General features: G+C 35.1%; 1 protein-coding gene across 1 annotated transcript in view; it reads left to right on the top strand.

The window, feature by feature from the left end:
* Nucleotides 1-18,881, top strand: part of LOC129003114 (recQ-like DNA helicase Blm) — a 51,359-nt gene that overhangs the window by 7,597 nt on the left and 24,881 nt on the right. Inside the window, exons 5-20 of the mRNA XM_054431354.1 lie at nucleotides 469-573; nucleotides 1,534-1,596; nucleotides 1,799-1,867; nucleotides 3,456-3,539; nucleotides 3,948-4,010; nucleotides 5,051-5,122; nucleotides 6,392-6,490; nucleotides 7,712-7,831; nucleotides 8,263-8,334; nucleotides 10,161-10,238; nucleotides 10,479-10,553; nucleotides 11,364-11,456; nucleotides 12,955-13,091; nucleotides 17,590-17,811; nucleotides 17,960-18,044; nucleotides 18,481-18,628. Of these exons, the coding sequence (XP_054287329.1) occupies nucleotides 469-573; nucleotides 1,534-1,596; nucleotides 1,799-1,867; nucleotides 3,456-3,539; nucleotides 3,948-4,010; nucleotides 5,051-5,122; nucleotides 6,392-6,490; nucleotides 7,712-7,831; nucleotides 8,263-8,334; nucleotides 10,161-10,238; nucleotides 10,479-10,553; nucleotides 11,364-11,456; nucleotides 12,955-13,091; nucleotides 17,590-17,811; nucleotides 17,960-18,044; nucleotides 18,481-18,628 (1,585 nt within the window). The remainder of the gene's footprint in view (nucleotides 1-468; nucleotides 574-1,533; nucleotides 1,597-1,798; nucleotides 1,868-3,455; nucleotides 3,540-3,947; nucleotides 4,011-5,050; nucleotides 5,123-6,391; nucleotides 6,491-7,711; nucleotides 7,832-8,262; nucleotides 8,335-10,160; nucleotides 10,239-10,478; nucleotides 10,554-11,363; nucleotides 11,457-12,954; nucleotides 13,092-17,589; nucleotides 17,812-17,959; nucleotides 18,045-18,480; nucleotides 18,629-18,881) is intronic.

Genomic DNA, 18,881 nt, shown 5'->3' with positions numbered 1-18,881 from the left:
TGGCTTGATCAATAGTCGCTCCTAAATATTTGAATTCTGTCACTCTTTCAAATGTGAGGTCCTCTACTTGTAAGTTGTCACTAATATTGTCCATGTGACGGCCTACCCAAAGATATTTAGTTTTCTGTTCATTTACCTGTAGCCCTACTTTTTTTGCTCCCTCTATTAGAGTTTTGGCAAGGCTTTTCAAGCTATGTTCATCTTCCGCGACTTGCGCAATGTCATCCCCGAAGGCTAAGACATTACATTTTGCTCCTACTTCTATTCCTTGGCCTCGACTTTTTACCTTTTGAAGGGAGTTTTATAAAGCCAAGTTGAATTATAAACGTGAAAGCCTGTCTCCTTGCAACAACATTGCATAGGTAGTACAAAAACAACTTTGAGGAAAGTATAAGTTTCACACAGTGTACTCTAATTATGAAGAAATTTTAAAGTTTAATTTACATTATCTTTTTTGTTTATTTACAGCAAAATCACAAAGACCTTCTCTTTCAAAAGCTAAGTCTAAATCAAATGTCAAGTCGTCCAACGTTCCTTTGACAAAGTTTTTTCGACCTACTCAGAAACCTAATGGTAAGTTTCTAACATATCTATATTATTAAAAGAATTTGTTGGATTTGTATGTGCAGCAAATCGATCCTGAAACATTTATTTTTATAGGCATATTGGGTATCTATTTAAAGCTCTTATCCTCTAGATGTGCCTTTTGCGGGTTCGGGTGATATACCGTGAAAGCCCTTCGTCCTATAGGCTTTTAAAATTTCAGAGCCAATCATCAGAACTTTTTTCAAGTTTACATTTTGTTTACATGAAAATATATGGCCATGATACAATTTTGTTTATATCCATAGGAAAATGGGGCTATCGGCATGGGGGTGTAGTTGGTGATGTTGTGAAGTAAAATGTTTTAATGTTATTTGTATAAAATGTAAAGAAGAAAATGACTTACGTTAAAATTTGTGTTGTGTTTTAGTTGTTTTAGGGAATTTAAGTAAAATATTGTAATGTTATTTGTTTGATATCTAAAGAAGAGATTTTGTGTTTCCATAGTATGTTTCATTAGAGCATTTAAAATTTTACTAAGATGCACTTTTTTAAAGGATTACTATAGCGTTTTTATTTATTTTTCCAACCGTTTTTCCTGGCATACCACGTCACATTGACAAAAATAATTTACGTCCCGCTTAGACAGGTGGAGGTAATTATGGATGGAATATGTTTATTATTTATTATTTTCCTAACCTAATTGACCCATTCCCCAGCCATAAGTATTCAACTTTCCGAGCAAGCTATATTTTTCCAAAACAAAATATAATCTCTTCCATGCTCCAATGTCTTGCTGACTATACAGTTGCCAATGGACCGTGAACTGGTGCCGTGTAACAGCCTCAACAATCCTGGACATACACTACTCGTACGTAAAACATCACCACGCACCACTGCAGTAGCCTCTAAGAACCATTAGTAGGCAGATGACCGGTAAATGTACTCCAAAGTGGAAAACACTCTCCAATAGCCAGTAAATGGTGTTAGTTTCAGATGAAAGCAGAATCAATTTTGCACCTGAACCTGAAAAAAGAGATCCCATATTAATAAGTAAGTTTAGAATTTTATGTTACCTGTTAATACGGAGGACAGTGCTCCGTCATGTTTTTTAAAAGTAATACACACTTTGCTTTAGTAATAAATAATTAATATCAATTAAGTATTGTGATTGGGGTTTTCATTTAAAATTTAAGAAATAGTCGTTTTTGCTGTTAGCTGTTACCCTACTTATTATAGTACTGTTCTTCCACAGGCGATAATGAAGAAGAAGACGCAGAAATTTGCTCCAACCGTGATGAGGTCATCATTGAAGATTCATCCAGTAAGTTAAGCTCTGAAAAAATAATATGTGATAAATAAGTAAAAATATTACAAAATTAATAACACTTTTCTTGAAGAAATTACTTACAATATACCTACACTTACTAAGCTCAAACAAGACTCAGATTTAAAAAAATACCATATTATTACATCTTGAGAAACTGTTTCATACCAACGATCATGATGAGCGCACTCGGCGGCCATCTGGCATTACTGCCCCCAGTACCCAGTGCGTTGCTCATCATGAACGTTGGTGGGGCTGTCTTTAAATGCCCTTACCCACTTTCGTTCCGTTCCGTCACTCAAAATGTTCTCGTTATACACTTCACTAATCTGTCAATGAATTTCAATGGCTTTCACCCCTTTAGCACTTAAAAATCTAATTACAGCGTGCACTTCACAGTTGGCAGCAGTCTCAATTGGCGGCACCATTTTGAATGCTCCAAAACGGATGTAAACGCGGCCGATTGTTGCTGAATTTCTGGTGCAGGCTTGCCAATAGATGCACATACACAGCACAAATGTCCAAAATGCCAATCACAGTGCTGGAACGGAGAAATTTAAAAACAGTAGGCTACTTAGTTAAAAAAAAACATGCCTTGTACTCATTAGCTCATTAACTCATTAGCTGACTTGGATAGCATGAATCGATAGACCATTTTGAGACGTATCTGCGTTAAGTTATTTGTTTTAGCGAATTTCCCTATAGGGAAGTAGCTATTACCGTAGGTCTCATGGTAAGACTTAGGCCCGGGACCGATTTACTTTTTCATTTTAATGTCCCCAGAGGCCAAAAACACCATTCGTTCAAATTTTTATATATGTATATATATATATATATATAGATTTATATATATATATATGTGTCCGTGAACACGATAACTTGAGTAATTTTTATCCGATTTTGATGAAATTTGGTTTGAAGGTGTAAGGCGGGATAAACTTGAATGAGTTCGCGATCCAGCATGATCGGACCATGGGAACAGGGTTTTATGGGGGGTTTTATGGGGTAAAAATTGGTTTTTCTCACTTTTTACCCTCAAAACACAAAATTTCCCAATTTTTCTCTAAACCGTCTTAAAGAGCTTAAAAAAACAAACAATTCAGTATATCAAAGTGTTTTTGTACGGTTATTGGTTACAGAGAAAACTAAAAAAATTGTAAATTTAAAATTCCCATGTTATTCTTATGGAGAATATTGTAAAATGTTGTAGTTTGCTTGTTTATGGATATATTTTGATCAAACTTGGTAAATTTATTTATTTTATAGTAAGCTATCAATATTTTACTAAAAACACACTACTTTATTAGTTTCCTTGTAGCAGCAAACCTAGGTACTCGTTAAACCTAATGTTATTTAAATAGATCAATTGAAAATCAATTCGGCCAAATGGAAATTCGCTTAGACGGCAGGTTTGCTGCGGCGGGGGTATTTATGCTATTTAAACATAAAAACTCATATTAAACTTCATCATATTAAACTTGTTAGTAGAGCTAACATTCTGCTTCTTCACATAAGCTCAAATGTTTACAAGTCAATGTAACTCTTAGTCAAGCCATTTTTGTATAATTTATTTGAAATATTCTAGGTGGAGATGAGTTTTTGCCTCCTCCCAATCGTAGTTTAAACAATTCCTCATTCAAGACTCAAACTTCTGGGAAAACCAATTCAAGTAAGAATTTTACTACATTTATACAATTTATATTTTTTCATCAAAACTTAAAACATTGTTTTACAGCAGAGAGTGATTGCTAGTAAAATTGACATGTAGTATTTTAACTTAAATTGATAATATTTAAAATAATTTTTACTGAATTTGGTTCTCTCCTGCAGTTTTAGAAACATATCTTGCAGTCAAGCAAACAATGATAATCGGCCTTTGGGTTAAGTGATGTTTCAGATTGCTGGGTTAATTGACCCTCTGCTGTAAATTTTAAATTTGACTTTTTTTTACACAATGCTAACTAAACGCTATTTGTTTGTGTACTTAAATTTTTATATCCAACCTCTGAAAGTTTGGTTACTTGTATTAACTCTTGATTTTAACAATTTGTACCAATTTGTACAATATGTTCTGCAGCTAGGTTGGCACCAACCACTTCCTATACCACCCCGTCCTCTGGCTTTCCTGAGACCTCTTTGGGTGAGTAGTTTTGGTATTTCTTTAGTAGGCCTATTCATTCCTATTGGAGATAGATTATTTTTATTTGTGCTAGTAGTTGTTTAAAAGGCTTAGAGGTTATCGTTGAATCAGACTTCCTCTAGTTGAATTTAAATGTAATAACTAATTCTGAGAAAAGGCTTAATGGTTTTAAAATTTAAGCTACTTATGCAAATTACTTAATTTCTCTGGCCGAATTTATTATTGTTGTTGTTGAGGTACGGTTATCTGGATGGTTGACAATCCGGATGATTAAAGTACAGGCCACAAAGTCTGCAGTTGGCGGCAGCCAATACCAGGACCAGGCTAAGCGTGACGTTGCAACATCGTTTGTTGACTACCACTCGCCCTCATCGCAGGCTGTTGCGGCACTAGGCCTAATTAAAATATACTAAACAATATTTCCAATTCAGCTGGTATAAATTTCCGCTGGGGAAAAAGAAGTTTGTCAAACTAAAGTAGCCTATATAAGATTATAGAAACAACAATAGCAAAGCTTGATGGTATGGCACTTAATGTAAACATTTATTAATCAATAATTATTTGATTTGGCAACAATGCTCGGTCCTCATTGGCTCCTTCATAATCACATGGTAGATAGGCTCCTCTCTCAACTGCAGACTCTGGTGGACCGTATATAGAGTTCAATTGTATTTGGATTAGCAGTAGCCAGTTTTTAATTAAAGGGAATATAGTTAAATTGACCTCTTAGAGTGTGATACTATTTGAGTTTTAGTTTCTTGTACTTTGATAGTTGATAAAAGGTTAAGTTTGGAATAAGTGGCATTTTCAGTTATACACAGCTAAAGGGTTGATGAATTTTACATTGTACACTCTCTCTACAATCAAACTTGGTTCTTTTTACACTTGCTTTACTATTTTAATCCTAGCAGCAACTTTGACTTATCAATGGCATGTATATTTCATGGTAGTAACACTAATCTTGTTTAGTCAAATTGTGAAATTTAGGTACTTAGTGTTGTATTGAGGTAGTTTTTTTATCAACTATTTATGTTTTACAGATTCCCATCTTCCGAGTGATAACACTGTTTCCAGATCAACGAATGTTCCTAGATCCAGCACAGCAAGTACAGGTAATTAATATAAACATTTATCATAGTTTTATTTAATTTTTTTAATAAATAAAACTTTTTAATTGTTCCCCAAGTAGAAGTTCTTTGATTCCTCACAAAAACTATGGTTTGTTAACTACCCCTTCAGGCAGAAATTACACTTTGTTCCATGTTCACTTTTCATGACAGAAACAATCATTAGGCTAGGCCTATAGCAAACCTACCACTTAAGTATACATGATAACTGTAATTACTTGTTAAAAGCAGTTCCTGCCTGATTGAGAAATATGTTTGATTTGATTCATCATACTCTGACTGTATACCTTCCATAATCCAGCTTGTTCAGAAATTTAGCAATGGCAAGTCACTGAAAATGTTATTTACTGAATGCTTTCTAATATTAGCCTTTATTTTTTAAGGTTAGCAAAAATGCTATTAAAATAGAGAGTAAAAAAGAGCTTTTATGAGACAATTTTTATCAATCAGCTAGTGAAAGTACTCAAACCGTAGCCGTGAAATATGTTCATGATTTCACCGCGAGTGTGGAAGACGATGATGCTGTTCTTGGTTTCATGGTGAGGAGATGATAATGTCGTCCCTGCAACGGCTGAAGATTTTCACTATTTCGCCGCGCTGCAGGAGAAGTTAACGATTTTGTCACGAAGACAAAAATTATGACTAGGCAAACCATTTCTGTGATTTTGCCACGAGCGTGGAAGACTGTGATAATGTTTAAGATTTTACCATGAACCCCGGGGGATATTATTAATTTCATTACAACCAAGAACAATGTTGAAGATTTATTTGCGTTTGCAGAAGTTGTTAACCAAGTGAAGTATATAACCAATTTTTAAAATCAATATTTTTCAAAGCAACTTGATTTGAACTCAAATTGAATCTGCCCCAATACAACCATATTTGACCAGACCCAAAATAAAATAGTCTGGCCCAAAGACTATTAATATTATAATAAATAAAAAACATACTTTATTGGCTGGTCTCATACCAACCTCTTACCTCCTACGTCCCTCTAGATTTCAAAAATACTTTATTGGCTGGTCTCCTAACCTCTTAAGTCCTAGTTCTGTTTGCTGATTGGATCATAGAAAAAAAAGAATTGAGTTCATCAAGTTGAAGCAATATCGTTTGTATTTCTAAATTCCTTGAGCTCCAGCCACCAAAGAATGAAAATATAGGGAGATCTCTAGAGCTGCTGGGGGCCACATAGATTCTATATAGGGCCCTGAAATTAATATAAAACAGACAATTTATTTAGATTGACTGTTTCAGGATTCATACACAAGGAGCCAAGCGTATCTCTGCTCAGACTAGTCAAACAGTCTCAGTCTGGTGGTGTCTCTAAGACATGGGCCAAACTACTGCATCAATGTAAGTATAGTTATATATGTGTAACTAGTTTATATTTAGTATACATTTTGTTATTTATAGAATTTAATATTTTATTGAGCTAAAAATAAATAAATACGAAGGCGGTATATTAAGTCAGGGCTGGTTTCGCTTAAAAATCCATAGTTTGCTTGTACACCGAAACGAGGTTCATACCATTTACTGGCATCATTTGTGAATAGAATGACACAAATTTCAGCTATGTAGCTGACATATACACGTAGATGTCTGTTTTTAAAGTTTTTCAAACAATCAAATCTCCCGCCACATTTGAAGTAAGGTCAGTGTTCAGTGATATACTTTTTGATTACAAGAAACATATCTGATGTCGACATTCATCGCCAGATGACTGGAGATTATGACCCTGATGCTCTGGGATAGAGTGGAAAATGCAGAAATAGGCTAGGGAGTTTAAAAATGACTCATTTCAGAAGGAATTGTGTTTTTGGCGGGTACCCAGACTTCTCAAAGATATCACTAAGAAAAAAGGATTTCACAGCCATTTTTACACTCCATAACCCATTTCTGCACATTACCCTCCCTCATTACATTAGGGAAATCACCTTTAGTCATTTGGCGATGAATGTAGGCATCGGATTTGTTTCTTGTAATTAAAAAGTATCACTGACCTTACCTCAGATTCGGCAGGAGATTTATTGCTTAAAAAGTTGTAAACACACTCAGCGAAGCATACATGACAGGCACAGAGCTGAAATTTGTGTAATTCTGTTCACAAATGATGCCAGTAAATAATGATGAGCCTCGTTACGGCATACAAGCAAACTACAGATTTATATGTGGAACCCCCCCCTTTCTTCCTTTCTTAAAAAACCGCCCTCTTATGTATATATATATATATATATATATATTTTTTTTTTTCTTTGAGGATTTCTTGAGATAACTATGAAAAATAAACCAGTGCAAATTTGTATTCAATAAAAATGTTTTCAAGCAGAGAGAAATTAATGAAAAGTAAAATGAAAAAAAAAAATATGAATGTAAACAGTTTACAAATAATTAAAAGTATAATTAATAACGCTTTTTTACCAATTTATTAAAAATAATAACATGTTTTTTTTAGACTTTGGGGCAAGTTTAAGAATTGCGGTCAGTAGAAATAAAGCTAAATCGTGAGATTAAAAAGTAGTGTGGTAAATAATAAGCTGACCCACTAGTGAAATATAATCCTAAAAATTTTTTCAGACAAGAATGAAATAAAATTAGCTGAAGAAAACAAAGTGGTCAGGAAGTCTGAGTCAATCACTCCTAGAGTTCCTACCACTTCCCATCCTCGTAATGCTGATTGCGGGAGATACAATGATGGTGAGTCAAAATTTGGTTGAATATATGAAAACTTTAGGAGTACCACTGATTAAAGCAATGGGACATCAGTCACTTGACACTGTTTGTAAATTGGAATACAATATACTGTATAGGTGAAACATACATTCAAAAGTAGATAATTCATATCACACATGCCATGACATATTTTATATTTTAATATTCATCAAATCAAATATCATTTCAATAATCAAATATCATTTATTCCATGAAAATAGCTAACAAAGCGGTTTGATATATTTTGTTCATAATTAAAATCAACAAGTGTTGTTCACTAATCTTAAGGAAATTATCTATTATATTCTCTCGAAACAGGCTTAGTGTCTTATATTATACACTTCAAACCATCATTCTTATTGTTGATTATTTTAACTTGCTGAGAGTATTCAGAATGCTTTGTCTCGATGTTCAAGGGATGTCACTAAACCAGGAGGAAGGCAGAGGTTACAACTTTTCCCCTCCAAAACAACAACATCACAACAATGGTAAGAACTTTAAATCTCATGTTTTCCTGAAGTTTTTTTATGGAATAAGGATGGATTGTATTCTCTAAATAACCATCCTTGTTAACGTAAGTCAATGCTAGGAGAGGCTTAGCAACTTTTCTCTTTAAAAGCTCTTTACGTGTGTGTAAACCAATTCTTTACTTAGGATAATTTTAACCCTAGAGTGTTTTTGGTCTAACTATTTCTTTGGCTGAAAAACATATTCAAGATATTTAAGAAATTAAAGTCTACAACTAAGACTTGAGGCGTGGTAAACAAGTTTGCAGATATGAGGAGTTTACAAACTGCATCATGCTGAAACAGTCAGAAAGTAAATTCATGAGCAAGTGACGAAAACTTACCTTCCCAGTACTGATGTACAGTAGTCGCATTTAGTCTGGGCGAGTGGCCGCAATAGTGCGCGGGGTGTAGGGGGGAGTGTTTATTGCTCATTTCCAAAAACATCTGGCCCACACGGCTCTGGGTTTGTTCAGCTGTCTTCACTGCTAACTGGGTAAGGCCTCGATCGGGTAGTGGTGTAAATAGGTGGTTGGGGTTCCCCCCATCAGCTTGCTGGTGGTCCCCTTCTTCCTGGCTTTGATGGCAGGCTCTGCCTGTCAGGGATTAGATAGGTCCCGAGTGTTGCTTGCACTAAATGCGTCAGGGCATTCCATTATGGTTCTTCTGGGTTTCGTACCTGGGGGAGCCCAGGTGGAGTGACGCTTAAACAAGTAGCCGGTATCCCTGGTTAGGATTGAGGGGAAACCCTCTCTCCGATGGGTTGCTTCGGCAGCCGGTGAGCCTGATGACCTTAAGTCATCCTCCCATGATGTGCCAAAGGTTGGTGCATTAGCTTCGGCCTACATCATGGGGCCCGGGTATGTTTAATTACAGGTACCGGGCTTGCAGTCAGGGAGCTTGCTCTTATGACAAAACGAAGTGCGAAATGCGAATGCGAATGCGAAATGTCTTCACTGCTAGGAGGGGGTGGGTGAAATGTACACAGGATGGCTAGTAGAGACGGAACCGCGCGCCCAGACTGCTTGCGCTCACTGTAGTTGTCACGACGTACTCGCCAAGGTTTGCAGGCATACCACACAGACAAAGTGTGCGATCTCTTGACACTGGTCAGATAACAAGGAAGTTGGATAAGCAAAGATAAGATGATAAAGATAAAAAATCTGAACTTTAGGTATATTTATCTGATATCATAGTCTCCTTTAACACTAAGCCTTGTAGAACAATGTTCCAACGCCACACTAACAACAACAACAACAGTTGCGTTTGCAATGGGAGAGGACACAGTTTTAATTTACGGTATACTATAGTATAGCACATCTACTGTAGCCATAATGTTCTACCACCGCACCTAAACAATAGAAAAAAGTAAAGTTCTCACAATTTTTTGTTGCTGATTGGTTTAAATTAGCTGTTGTCATAATTGCACAAAAAATAATAGTGCTGCACCCTGTTAGCCCTGTAACCTTATAACATTTTAATGCTATTGAATATCATAGAACCAACTTGTGTAGGTCAGCTGACAGCTGACGAAATTCTTTAATTCTTTTAAATGTGAATACTCATAAGGGTAACATGGGAAACTCTAGAGCAACTGGGGCAGAGCCCAAAAGGATTTTTGAGATAAAAATATGTCTATATGTTAATTGGGAATGTGAGCTATCACCATACCAAACTTCAACCCAATCCGACCAGTAGTTAATACCCGATTGAACTTCTAACAAACAAACAAATATACAAACTTTCACAATTAGGCATAATATTAGTATGATTTTTTAAAAAAGATTTATCATTTTGTATTTTTCCAGAGTACATGACATCATTAGAAGATAATGAAGAATTCTGTAATTTTTCCTCTCCTAGACAACAAAATGATGATAATAGTAGTAAGTACATAAGACATAACATTTCATATTATGATCAGAACTGCTGGATTTTAAATTAATTAAAAAATGTTAGGCCTAATTGTTTATTTTCTTGTGAAGTACGTAGTTCATTGCTTCATGGCTTTGGTGTTGTGGTACCTAACTGCGTCAGGTAGTAAGAAGAAAATAGTCATTACACCTTATCATTCAAAATATTTATCAAAAATAATAATTTAATGGATTATTTTGGTGTTTTTGCAGGATACATTCCTCCGTTTGTGGATAATGAAGGGGCTTCTAATTTTTCCTCTCCAAGACCGCAAAATGATGACAACAGTAAGTGCTTACAAATTAAGACATTATCATTATTGGGGACTTCATAGTCAGTAACAAAGCTGCACAGATCATCTCATACCATTCTACATCCATCCTCTTTGCTAACGCCCAAAAGAGATTTGTGGCCTAATAACTTACTATGTTATCTGAACTGGTAAAATTTGGACTACAGTACCTCAACATTATTTATCAAAGTATTGAAAATGTGTGTATGGTGTAAACAACATTTTATAATACTCAATAATAACAAGCTTTTTTCCTGTCAGGCTCTCTTTATTTTTTGTATGATTAGATTGAATACATAGACTCCCTCTTATCCGGACTCCTCGGGACGGAGGCCAGTCCGGATAATGGTTTTTCCAGGTAAACCGGCGTCCCCAAAAACTTGTTAAAACGGACCGTTTAAATGCATACTGTGTACAGTATTTGAATTAAATTTAGGAGAGCATTGTATTTAGACACGTGTTCACTGGTCTCAAATCTTTCCCACGAGAACAGTTGTTTCAGTACCGCCCACTTCCTGCTCATCTAGTCCGGTTAAACTAATGTGCTGATAAAAATTGTCCAGTTAAACAGATCGAGATGTCATTTCCGCTGAGTGTAGTCCGGTTAAACCTATGTCCAGTTAAAAGGTGTCCGGATAAGAGGGAGTCTACTGTATGAAACTTAAGGTGAATCTTTTAGATTTATTAAGTTATTTGTTATTTGATGACCTACATTATGTGTATGTTTTAAATATAAATTAGTTGAGTGTTATGAAAGTTTTGCATTTTGTAAGTTCCTTTAGTCAAAAAACATATAATGTAACAGATGTGGACTGGGGACCTGACTGGGGTCCAGACTTGGACTGTGATCAATTCCTGGAGTCGATCACTCACTTGGAGGCTTCTACTTCATCAGCGAGTAAGTAATCACAAAATCGATTGAACCCTGAATATATAAACAGTAGCCTATATTTGTAGGGTATACAGTGTTTTTTACACAAGCTCAAGTTTAACAAACGAGCCAAAGCCAATGAAAGGATATAAAAGCAGTTAGGAATTTTACTGACAACAAATTTAAACGCGCTTGTATGTACAATAAAACTAACTCGCCAATTTGTGGCCTAGAGGTTGTCGAGCTATCCGGAACATTGCAATTTTTAATGGGTTTTAGTAAATGGATACATTACAGATTATATAATTTTAACACATAAATTTATTACTTACATGAGCATTTTTCCATATTGAGTTAAAAATAATTAAAGAATAAGAATTGTGACGGTGCAATTTTGCCCTTGGGGACAAAATTGTACTGTCGTCCTCGGATAGCTGATCTAATTTTGAGTAAGTCCAGGGCTAGTGTTAATAATAATAGTATCTATATTATTAAAATAATTTGTTGGATTTTTGTGTGCAGCAAATCGACCCCTAAATATTTATTTTGATAGGCATATTGGGTATCAATATAAAGCTCTTATCTTCTAGATTTGCCCTTTGAGGGTTTGCATGATATCCCATAAAATCTCTTCGTCCTATAGGCTTTTAACATTTCATAGTTTGTGCTGAATTCTGTTGTCAATCATCTGAACTTTTTTAAGTTTACACTTGTTTACACCAAAACAGATGGCCATGATACAATGTTGTTTACATCCATACAAAAATTTTATTATTTTAGGGAATTCAAGTAAAGTATTGTAATGTTAATTGTTTAAAATTTAAAGAAGAAAATTACTTATGTTAGACTTTTCATAGTGTGTTTCATTAGTATTAGTTATTTTTCTAAGATACCTCGAAGGGATCACACTCGCAATGCAAATAAAAGGCATATGATGAGAATTAATCATTTTCATCCTAAAGTAGAGAGTCGAAAATCCGAACGTCAAAAATCTGAAACGTCAAAATCCGAACGGCTCCTGAGAGTTAAAAAATATTGAATTAGCACGGAGACACCGGTGTTTTACAATTTTGCGGGACAAACAGTGGGCGCTGGGCAGGGAAATGAGTGAATGCGCCGAGCCAATCTGTGTTTTGTTCCTTTCCAATGTATAAGCTCTACATATTTTTTTCAAGAAACGAATTGCAGTTATATAACAAAAATACCTAAGTAAAAAAATCATTATTTTTATTTCATTCACTGTATCCTAGAACTGTATTTTTAATATTGTAGGCCTAATTATGTGTCTATTAGGCATTTCTAGGCTACGTTTGAAAATCCGAACAAATCGGTTATCTGATCCACCAACGGTCCCAATTGGTTCTCTCTTCTGTATGAACTTACGGATTTTAAGTCACAAAGTGACACAGGTTGCTAGTTAAGTAAAAAAATGATGTATAAAAAAATATTTTTTCTTAAAATATTTTTGGAATTTTAGAATTCTCAAAATGTGACGGACATTATGTGGTATGTTTAATTCATACAGATAAATCAGAGTACTTCCAAACCAACAGAACCTCTCTTCCTAGCATCAGAGAGTCTCCTCAACAGCAGCCGGAGATCAAAGACGACTCCGCTGAGTTCAACCACACAAACTTTCCACACTACCAGGAGATGTTGAGGGTAATGTAGTGCAACTGATATACTCAAAACCACTTTCACCAATACAATCTCTCTTAGGTGTTCACTGTTCAGATAAATAGTTGTGCTATCTACATTACTGGAAACATTGTGTTTGTTCTTGTTGTCATGCGGGTTTTGTGAACTGCCAACACACTCATAAAGGCACTTAAATATATTTTATTTATTCCTGTAAATTTATGTTTCTTATTAGAATAAATTTGTATTATAGGTGATTTGAATTGTTACCTTAGTACAGTTAAAATTAGTCGTAAGCACTTAAGAATAAAGTAAAAACTGAAAAAATGCATTTGGACGGTTCTGATGTTTCAGGACAGCAAGTTTTGCCAAAACTGTTATTTAAAATACATGGCTAATGGGCTTTTTCTATTGCACGGTGAATGTGGAATGGAATTTACAGGGTGGAAAAAAGTCCCGGGACAGTTAAATATAAAAAAATCAATATATAGCTTACAAACTTTGGTACAAAGTTACTGGGCATTAAAATAGTTTAAACACAATCAGTGATACGCTACCCCCTCAGAGGGACTGCCCTCTAGGATTCAGAAGAAAAAGTGTAAGCATAGGTTGATATGTACACCAAATTAAAGGGCCTTTACTTGTAAAATACAATGCCGAAAATTTGAATTCAAACAACTGAGTCAAAAATGGTAGCCGTTCGAAGATTTTTGAGTTCAAATTTGCGGCATTATATTATATTCTACTAATAAAGACCATTAGTTTGATGTGTATGTCGACCCATGCTTACATTTATGATAATTAGTGAACTCATTTGGATAAAAGGGGGGAAGGACTTAATGTAAAAAAAAAAACAAATAAGATTTGCTAGTACTGTATTTGTGTTTGGTCCTTAAACTATGAAACTTAACCCATCCAGTCCAGTTAAAACTGAATGTAGTCTTTCAAATCCAAAATGAATAAAATTGTCTGTATTTATACTCCTTCTAAATTAGCAACATATCACTTAATTTAAGTTGTCGACCTGAATTAAATTAGATTATGAGTTTGAAATGTTCCATTTCAAATCAAAATCCAGAACCAGTTTCAGTCATCCTTGTCAGAGTTCTCTTGTTGATTTTCCTCTGAATGTGTCTGTAGTCTTCTCATCTCCATTATCCTCATTGCAAGTAGATCGTTTCCTATGCAGAGCAAGAAATACAAAATCAAGTAGAAAATTATAAAAAGTGTGCAATAGTGAGTAATTCCCTTCATCACATCATATAAAAACTGTATATATAAATCTGCCATTTGTAGTTTTAGTGTACCTTTTTCAGATTATATTTATTTTAATGTCTTAGGTAATGTTTATTCTTTTATTGTTATTTACATTTTTTTCAAAACATCAGCATGTTTAAACATTTGTAAACAGTACAGAAATTAATTCACATAAGGATATGAGTATAAACATATGTTTGAATAAACCTTGATACATTTTATTTCCATTTTATTAGTTGTTATAAACAAATAATAGAACTGCTGTTTGTTTCAACTGACTACAAGCAAGGCACAAGACAGGGGTCAGTAGAACCATAGATAAAACATAGTTTGGTAGAACCAAGGCCCCACTAGAAAAACAGGCCATGCTGCAGCACGGGCAGCACAACTCTGCGTCACAGTGGTGGATACTTGTACTTAAATCTTATCGTTACAATCTGCATCTATTTTGTTTAGTTGATTTGTTGCCAGTTGGTTTAATACGAGGGCTGAGATAATATAGTACCTTTTTGACTATTAATATATAATAGTCAATGGTAGTACGTGGTAAGTTAGTATACTACGTTAACTACTATATTATTTTTATTTTTAACATGTCTCTTTTGGAGAGCAATAAACAAAATTGACTTAATATTTATTCTTCTTCTTTATTGTCCCCCACCGTTTCCTGCATTTTTTTCTCATTGGATGTTTTTAAAATTGTGCTCCCATGTTTTGTTGCTGTTTTCAATTTTTTTTATGTACACCTCTGGTTTGCTAAAACTTCTTAAGAAGTTTTATATGACCATTCATTATTTCATAGATTTAACTTGTTTTAATTTTAATTTAATTCATTTGTTTTATATTTGTCTTTTTTTAATAAATTTACATCTACTAGTCAGTCCGCTTTATTTATCCTCTGAATGTGTCACTGTAAAAAGCATTATATATAGGCCTATATTTAAATTGTAAGAATAAATTACTTACGTCAAATAGCTCAATATCGGATGGTAAATTTTCAGTCGGAACACATTTCAACACATTGTGTCATCATCAGCTGAGTACTTTTGCTTGTAAAGTGATGTATTCCACCAGATGGCTTTGTCATTGTTCAATAAATTAACATAAATCACGAAAAAGACACGATACATATACATTTAAAACACGTTTAGATACATTGCAGGCCTGCATGGACGAACATACAGCCGCGCTGCGGGTCGGGGACAGACTGACTATTTCCTCATCCAGGCTTATCAGTGTTATCACGGAGGCAGTGGACAGCTTTTTCATTAGTGGAAATTAAAAAATGTAATATTGAATTGGAGCTGAAATTTAGTTTTGAAGAATATGAAATCTACAGAGCTCATAAAAATACTGACACAAACGAAGTTATTCCAAACAAAAAATAAATTTCAGCTCCAATTCAATACTCAATTTTCTCATTCCCATCAAAGAAACAGCTGTCCACTGTCTCCGTGATAACACTGATAAGCAAATAGCCAGTCTGTCCTGACCCACGGCGTGACTGTATGTTTGTCCATGCAGGCCTGCAATGTCTCTATAAGTGTTTTAAATGTTTATGTGTTGTGTTGTTTTTGTGATTTATGTTAGTTTATTGAACAATGAAGAAGCCATCTGGTGGAATACATCACTTCTCTGTGACCGTGTTTTCGGTGGGGTGTTCGGAATTGAAATCGATGCCGAAAATAGTTCAGTCTGCGCGGGTTCTCAATTTTCCAGGGGTCAGTTGAGATTTGTTTTTGTACGGTTCAACAAAACTCAAACACGGTCGCAAGAGTTTTGTTTGTAGGAGAAGGCTCAGAACTCTGTCCAGTCTCGAAACTCCAAGGTTTATTCTGTAAGGCTCATCATCACCAACTCCTACCTTCTGGGTGTCAGGGGAGCGACCCTGGTTCCCAAACGATTAAAACTTAAAGAGTTAACGTTTAGTGATAGTTGCTCGATAGCTAACGACAAATAAAGTCGACACAATGACCCTGGGTGTCAGAGGAGTGACCCTGGTTCCCAACACAATTTAAACTGCAAATAACCTCTATGCAAAACTAAAATGCAAACGAAAGTATATTCTTCTTTTAATTAACAAATAACAAAATAATACTTAAAGCAACGAATATATATTACACTGTCGAACGTCTAAGCTAACGTGAGAGCGGTAAAGTGTAGCTATGGTATTACTAACGTGTAACCAAATGGTATACTACACTCACCGGGGAGGATGTGACCTGCTGGTGGCTACTGGCTAGGACGAGACTGACCAACTGAACTGTTTGTTGCCACTCGCTCTTGGCTTCCCCCATTCTGCTGGAGGCCCGACACTAGCGCCTGGCAAGGCAGCGATCGCTACGAGATTCGTCTTGGAGTGAGGAGGGGTCAACGTTTACCCTGCCCAGTCTAGTTTCTTTTGTCACTACTTCGATAATTCCAATAAATAAATAAAAATAACCTTCTCTCCTTTTAATATGTATTTTATTCTGTATAAGGTCAAAAAATGTCTATTTTTGACCGTTCATCACAAGCAAAAGTACTCAGCTGATGATAACACAATGTGTTCTGACTGAAACTTTACCATCCAATATTGCTATCATCTTACCAAATTTCAGCTCAATCCGACCAGTAGTTAGTGCGGTATTGAACTTCAAACAAACAAACAAACAAACAAACAAACTTTCGCATTTGTAATATTAGTAAGAAAAGATAAGATTTTAAAAGAAGTTAGCATCTTTGCCAAAAATGAATATAGTTGAATTTAGTGTGTTGCTAACTTCTGCGGATTTCTGCCATAGACACATGTAGTATAGCTTTTAAACTGTAGTACATCACATTAGCCAATTGTATTATTAAAAAATGTAAACATATAATAGGAAATATAATTTTGGCAGTAAAACACTTTTGAGGGGCTCATTAAATTACGATTTATGTGAATACAAAATTTTCTTCAGCTGGTCCATACAAAATGAAAAATTATACGGCATTCCACATTCAACGTGCATGCAGTTCAGGTCTTTTTGGAGATCTTATTAATATTAAAATTACTGAAAACATCATGCTTATCGTCATGAGGGTTGTCAACTGTCTTGTACTCATTGTGAAGAGGGGAGTTAATTTTACTTAATTCTGTTACTTTATGTTTTTTTGTTTTTTATAGATTGGTATTTTGACATAACAATTACAATTTTGACCTTAGTGTAGTCAAAATTATTCCAATTGTAAAATGTAAGAAACAAGTTTAAGTGAACGAGTGTTTTCTATTATTATTTTGCTGCAGGTGTTCAGACAGCAGTTTGGGCTAGCCAAGTTCCGCATGAAGCAGCGTGAAGCACTGAACGCCGCCATGTTGGGGCACGACTGCTTCGTGCTGATGCCGACTGGGGGAGGCAAGAGCGTGTGTTACCAGTTGCCCGCTCTGTTGCAGAGGGGTCTCACTGTAGTGATCAGCCCTCTCCGCTCACTTATACTGGACCAAGTCAACAAACTCAAGAGTTTGGACGTAAGTTGCCCTACAATCTCCTAACCTAATATGATCAACTTGTTAATTAGCTTACTTTGTTTGAGATGTTTTCATGATGATATATTAATGTTATTTAATTTATTATTGTAGACATTTTCAATATTTCTTTTCAATGTCAATATTGCAGATACCTGCTGCTTGTCTGATGGGAGATAACACACAGACTGAGACGAACAGGATCTATAGTGAGCTGGTTAGGGTCAACGGACCTGGTAAGTACAAGTACACTTTAAATAAAGCTTAGATAGATTAGTTGTGGAATTGTCTCTTTAATTTAGATTAAATTCTACAGGTGTTTTACTCTTTGGCTACTACACAGAAGGGCAACCAAGAATATATTTGGTTAGGGTACAATATTGATTAGATAACAATCAATGAATACTGAATATCAAAATGCAATGCATGTATACCAAGCAGAAACACATTCCAAAATTGTCTTAGGATTCATAAGGAAGACAACATAAGGGTTTTTATTTAATTTGTAGATCAACTAACGTTTATCTACATAATGTGTGTATCAAAGTGACTTAACCATCTGTTGTCTGATAAAAATCAATACAGCATTCGGTAGAGAGCCATAGCACTAAACGGGTTGAGTTTTTAAAATGTCTTACAAATTTCTAATATATTTGTTTTCAAATTTATTAGATTTCCATCTGTTATTTGTTACGCCGGAGAAGATAGTTGCGTCGCAGCGGCTGGTCGGTATCCTACAAGGGCTGTTCAACAGAGGATTGTTGGCGAGGTTTGTCATTGACGAGGCTCATTGCGTGTCTCAGTGGGGACATGACTTCAGGTCAGTACTGCCACAAAACAGCTGTGCTGAGTTAATTGTGTGTAGGTTATGTTATTTATTTGAGGACTGTGGAATCTGATACTTAATACTTTAATACTTAATACTTTTCTTTGAAATGGCGACCATACAAAGTAGGTATTTTATGCCAAGTATGAATGGAGATGAGTGTATGATGAGTGGCGCGATCTTGTAGTCTTGTTAGTGACTAAGGTTATATTATTTATTTGAGGACTGTGGAATCTGATATCATAGT

This window comes from Macrosteles quadrilineatus, unplaced genomic scaffold, assembly GCF_028750875.1.
Source record: "Macrosteles quadrilineatus isolate MER2022 unplaced genomic scaffold, UCM_ALF_1.0 Scaffold_9__3_contigs__length_116548681, whole genome shotgun sequence".
NCBI lineage: Eukaryota > Metazoa > Arthropoda > Insecta > Hemiptera > Cicadellidae > Macrosteles > Macrosteles quadrilineatus.
Note: the sequence above shows the minus strand (reverse complement) of the source record. Positions and strands in the feature narration are given on the sequence as shown.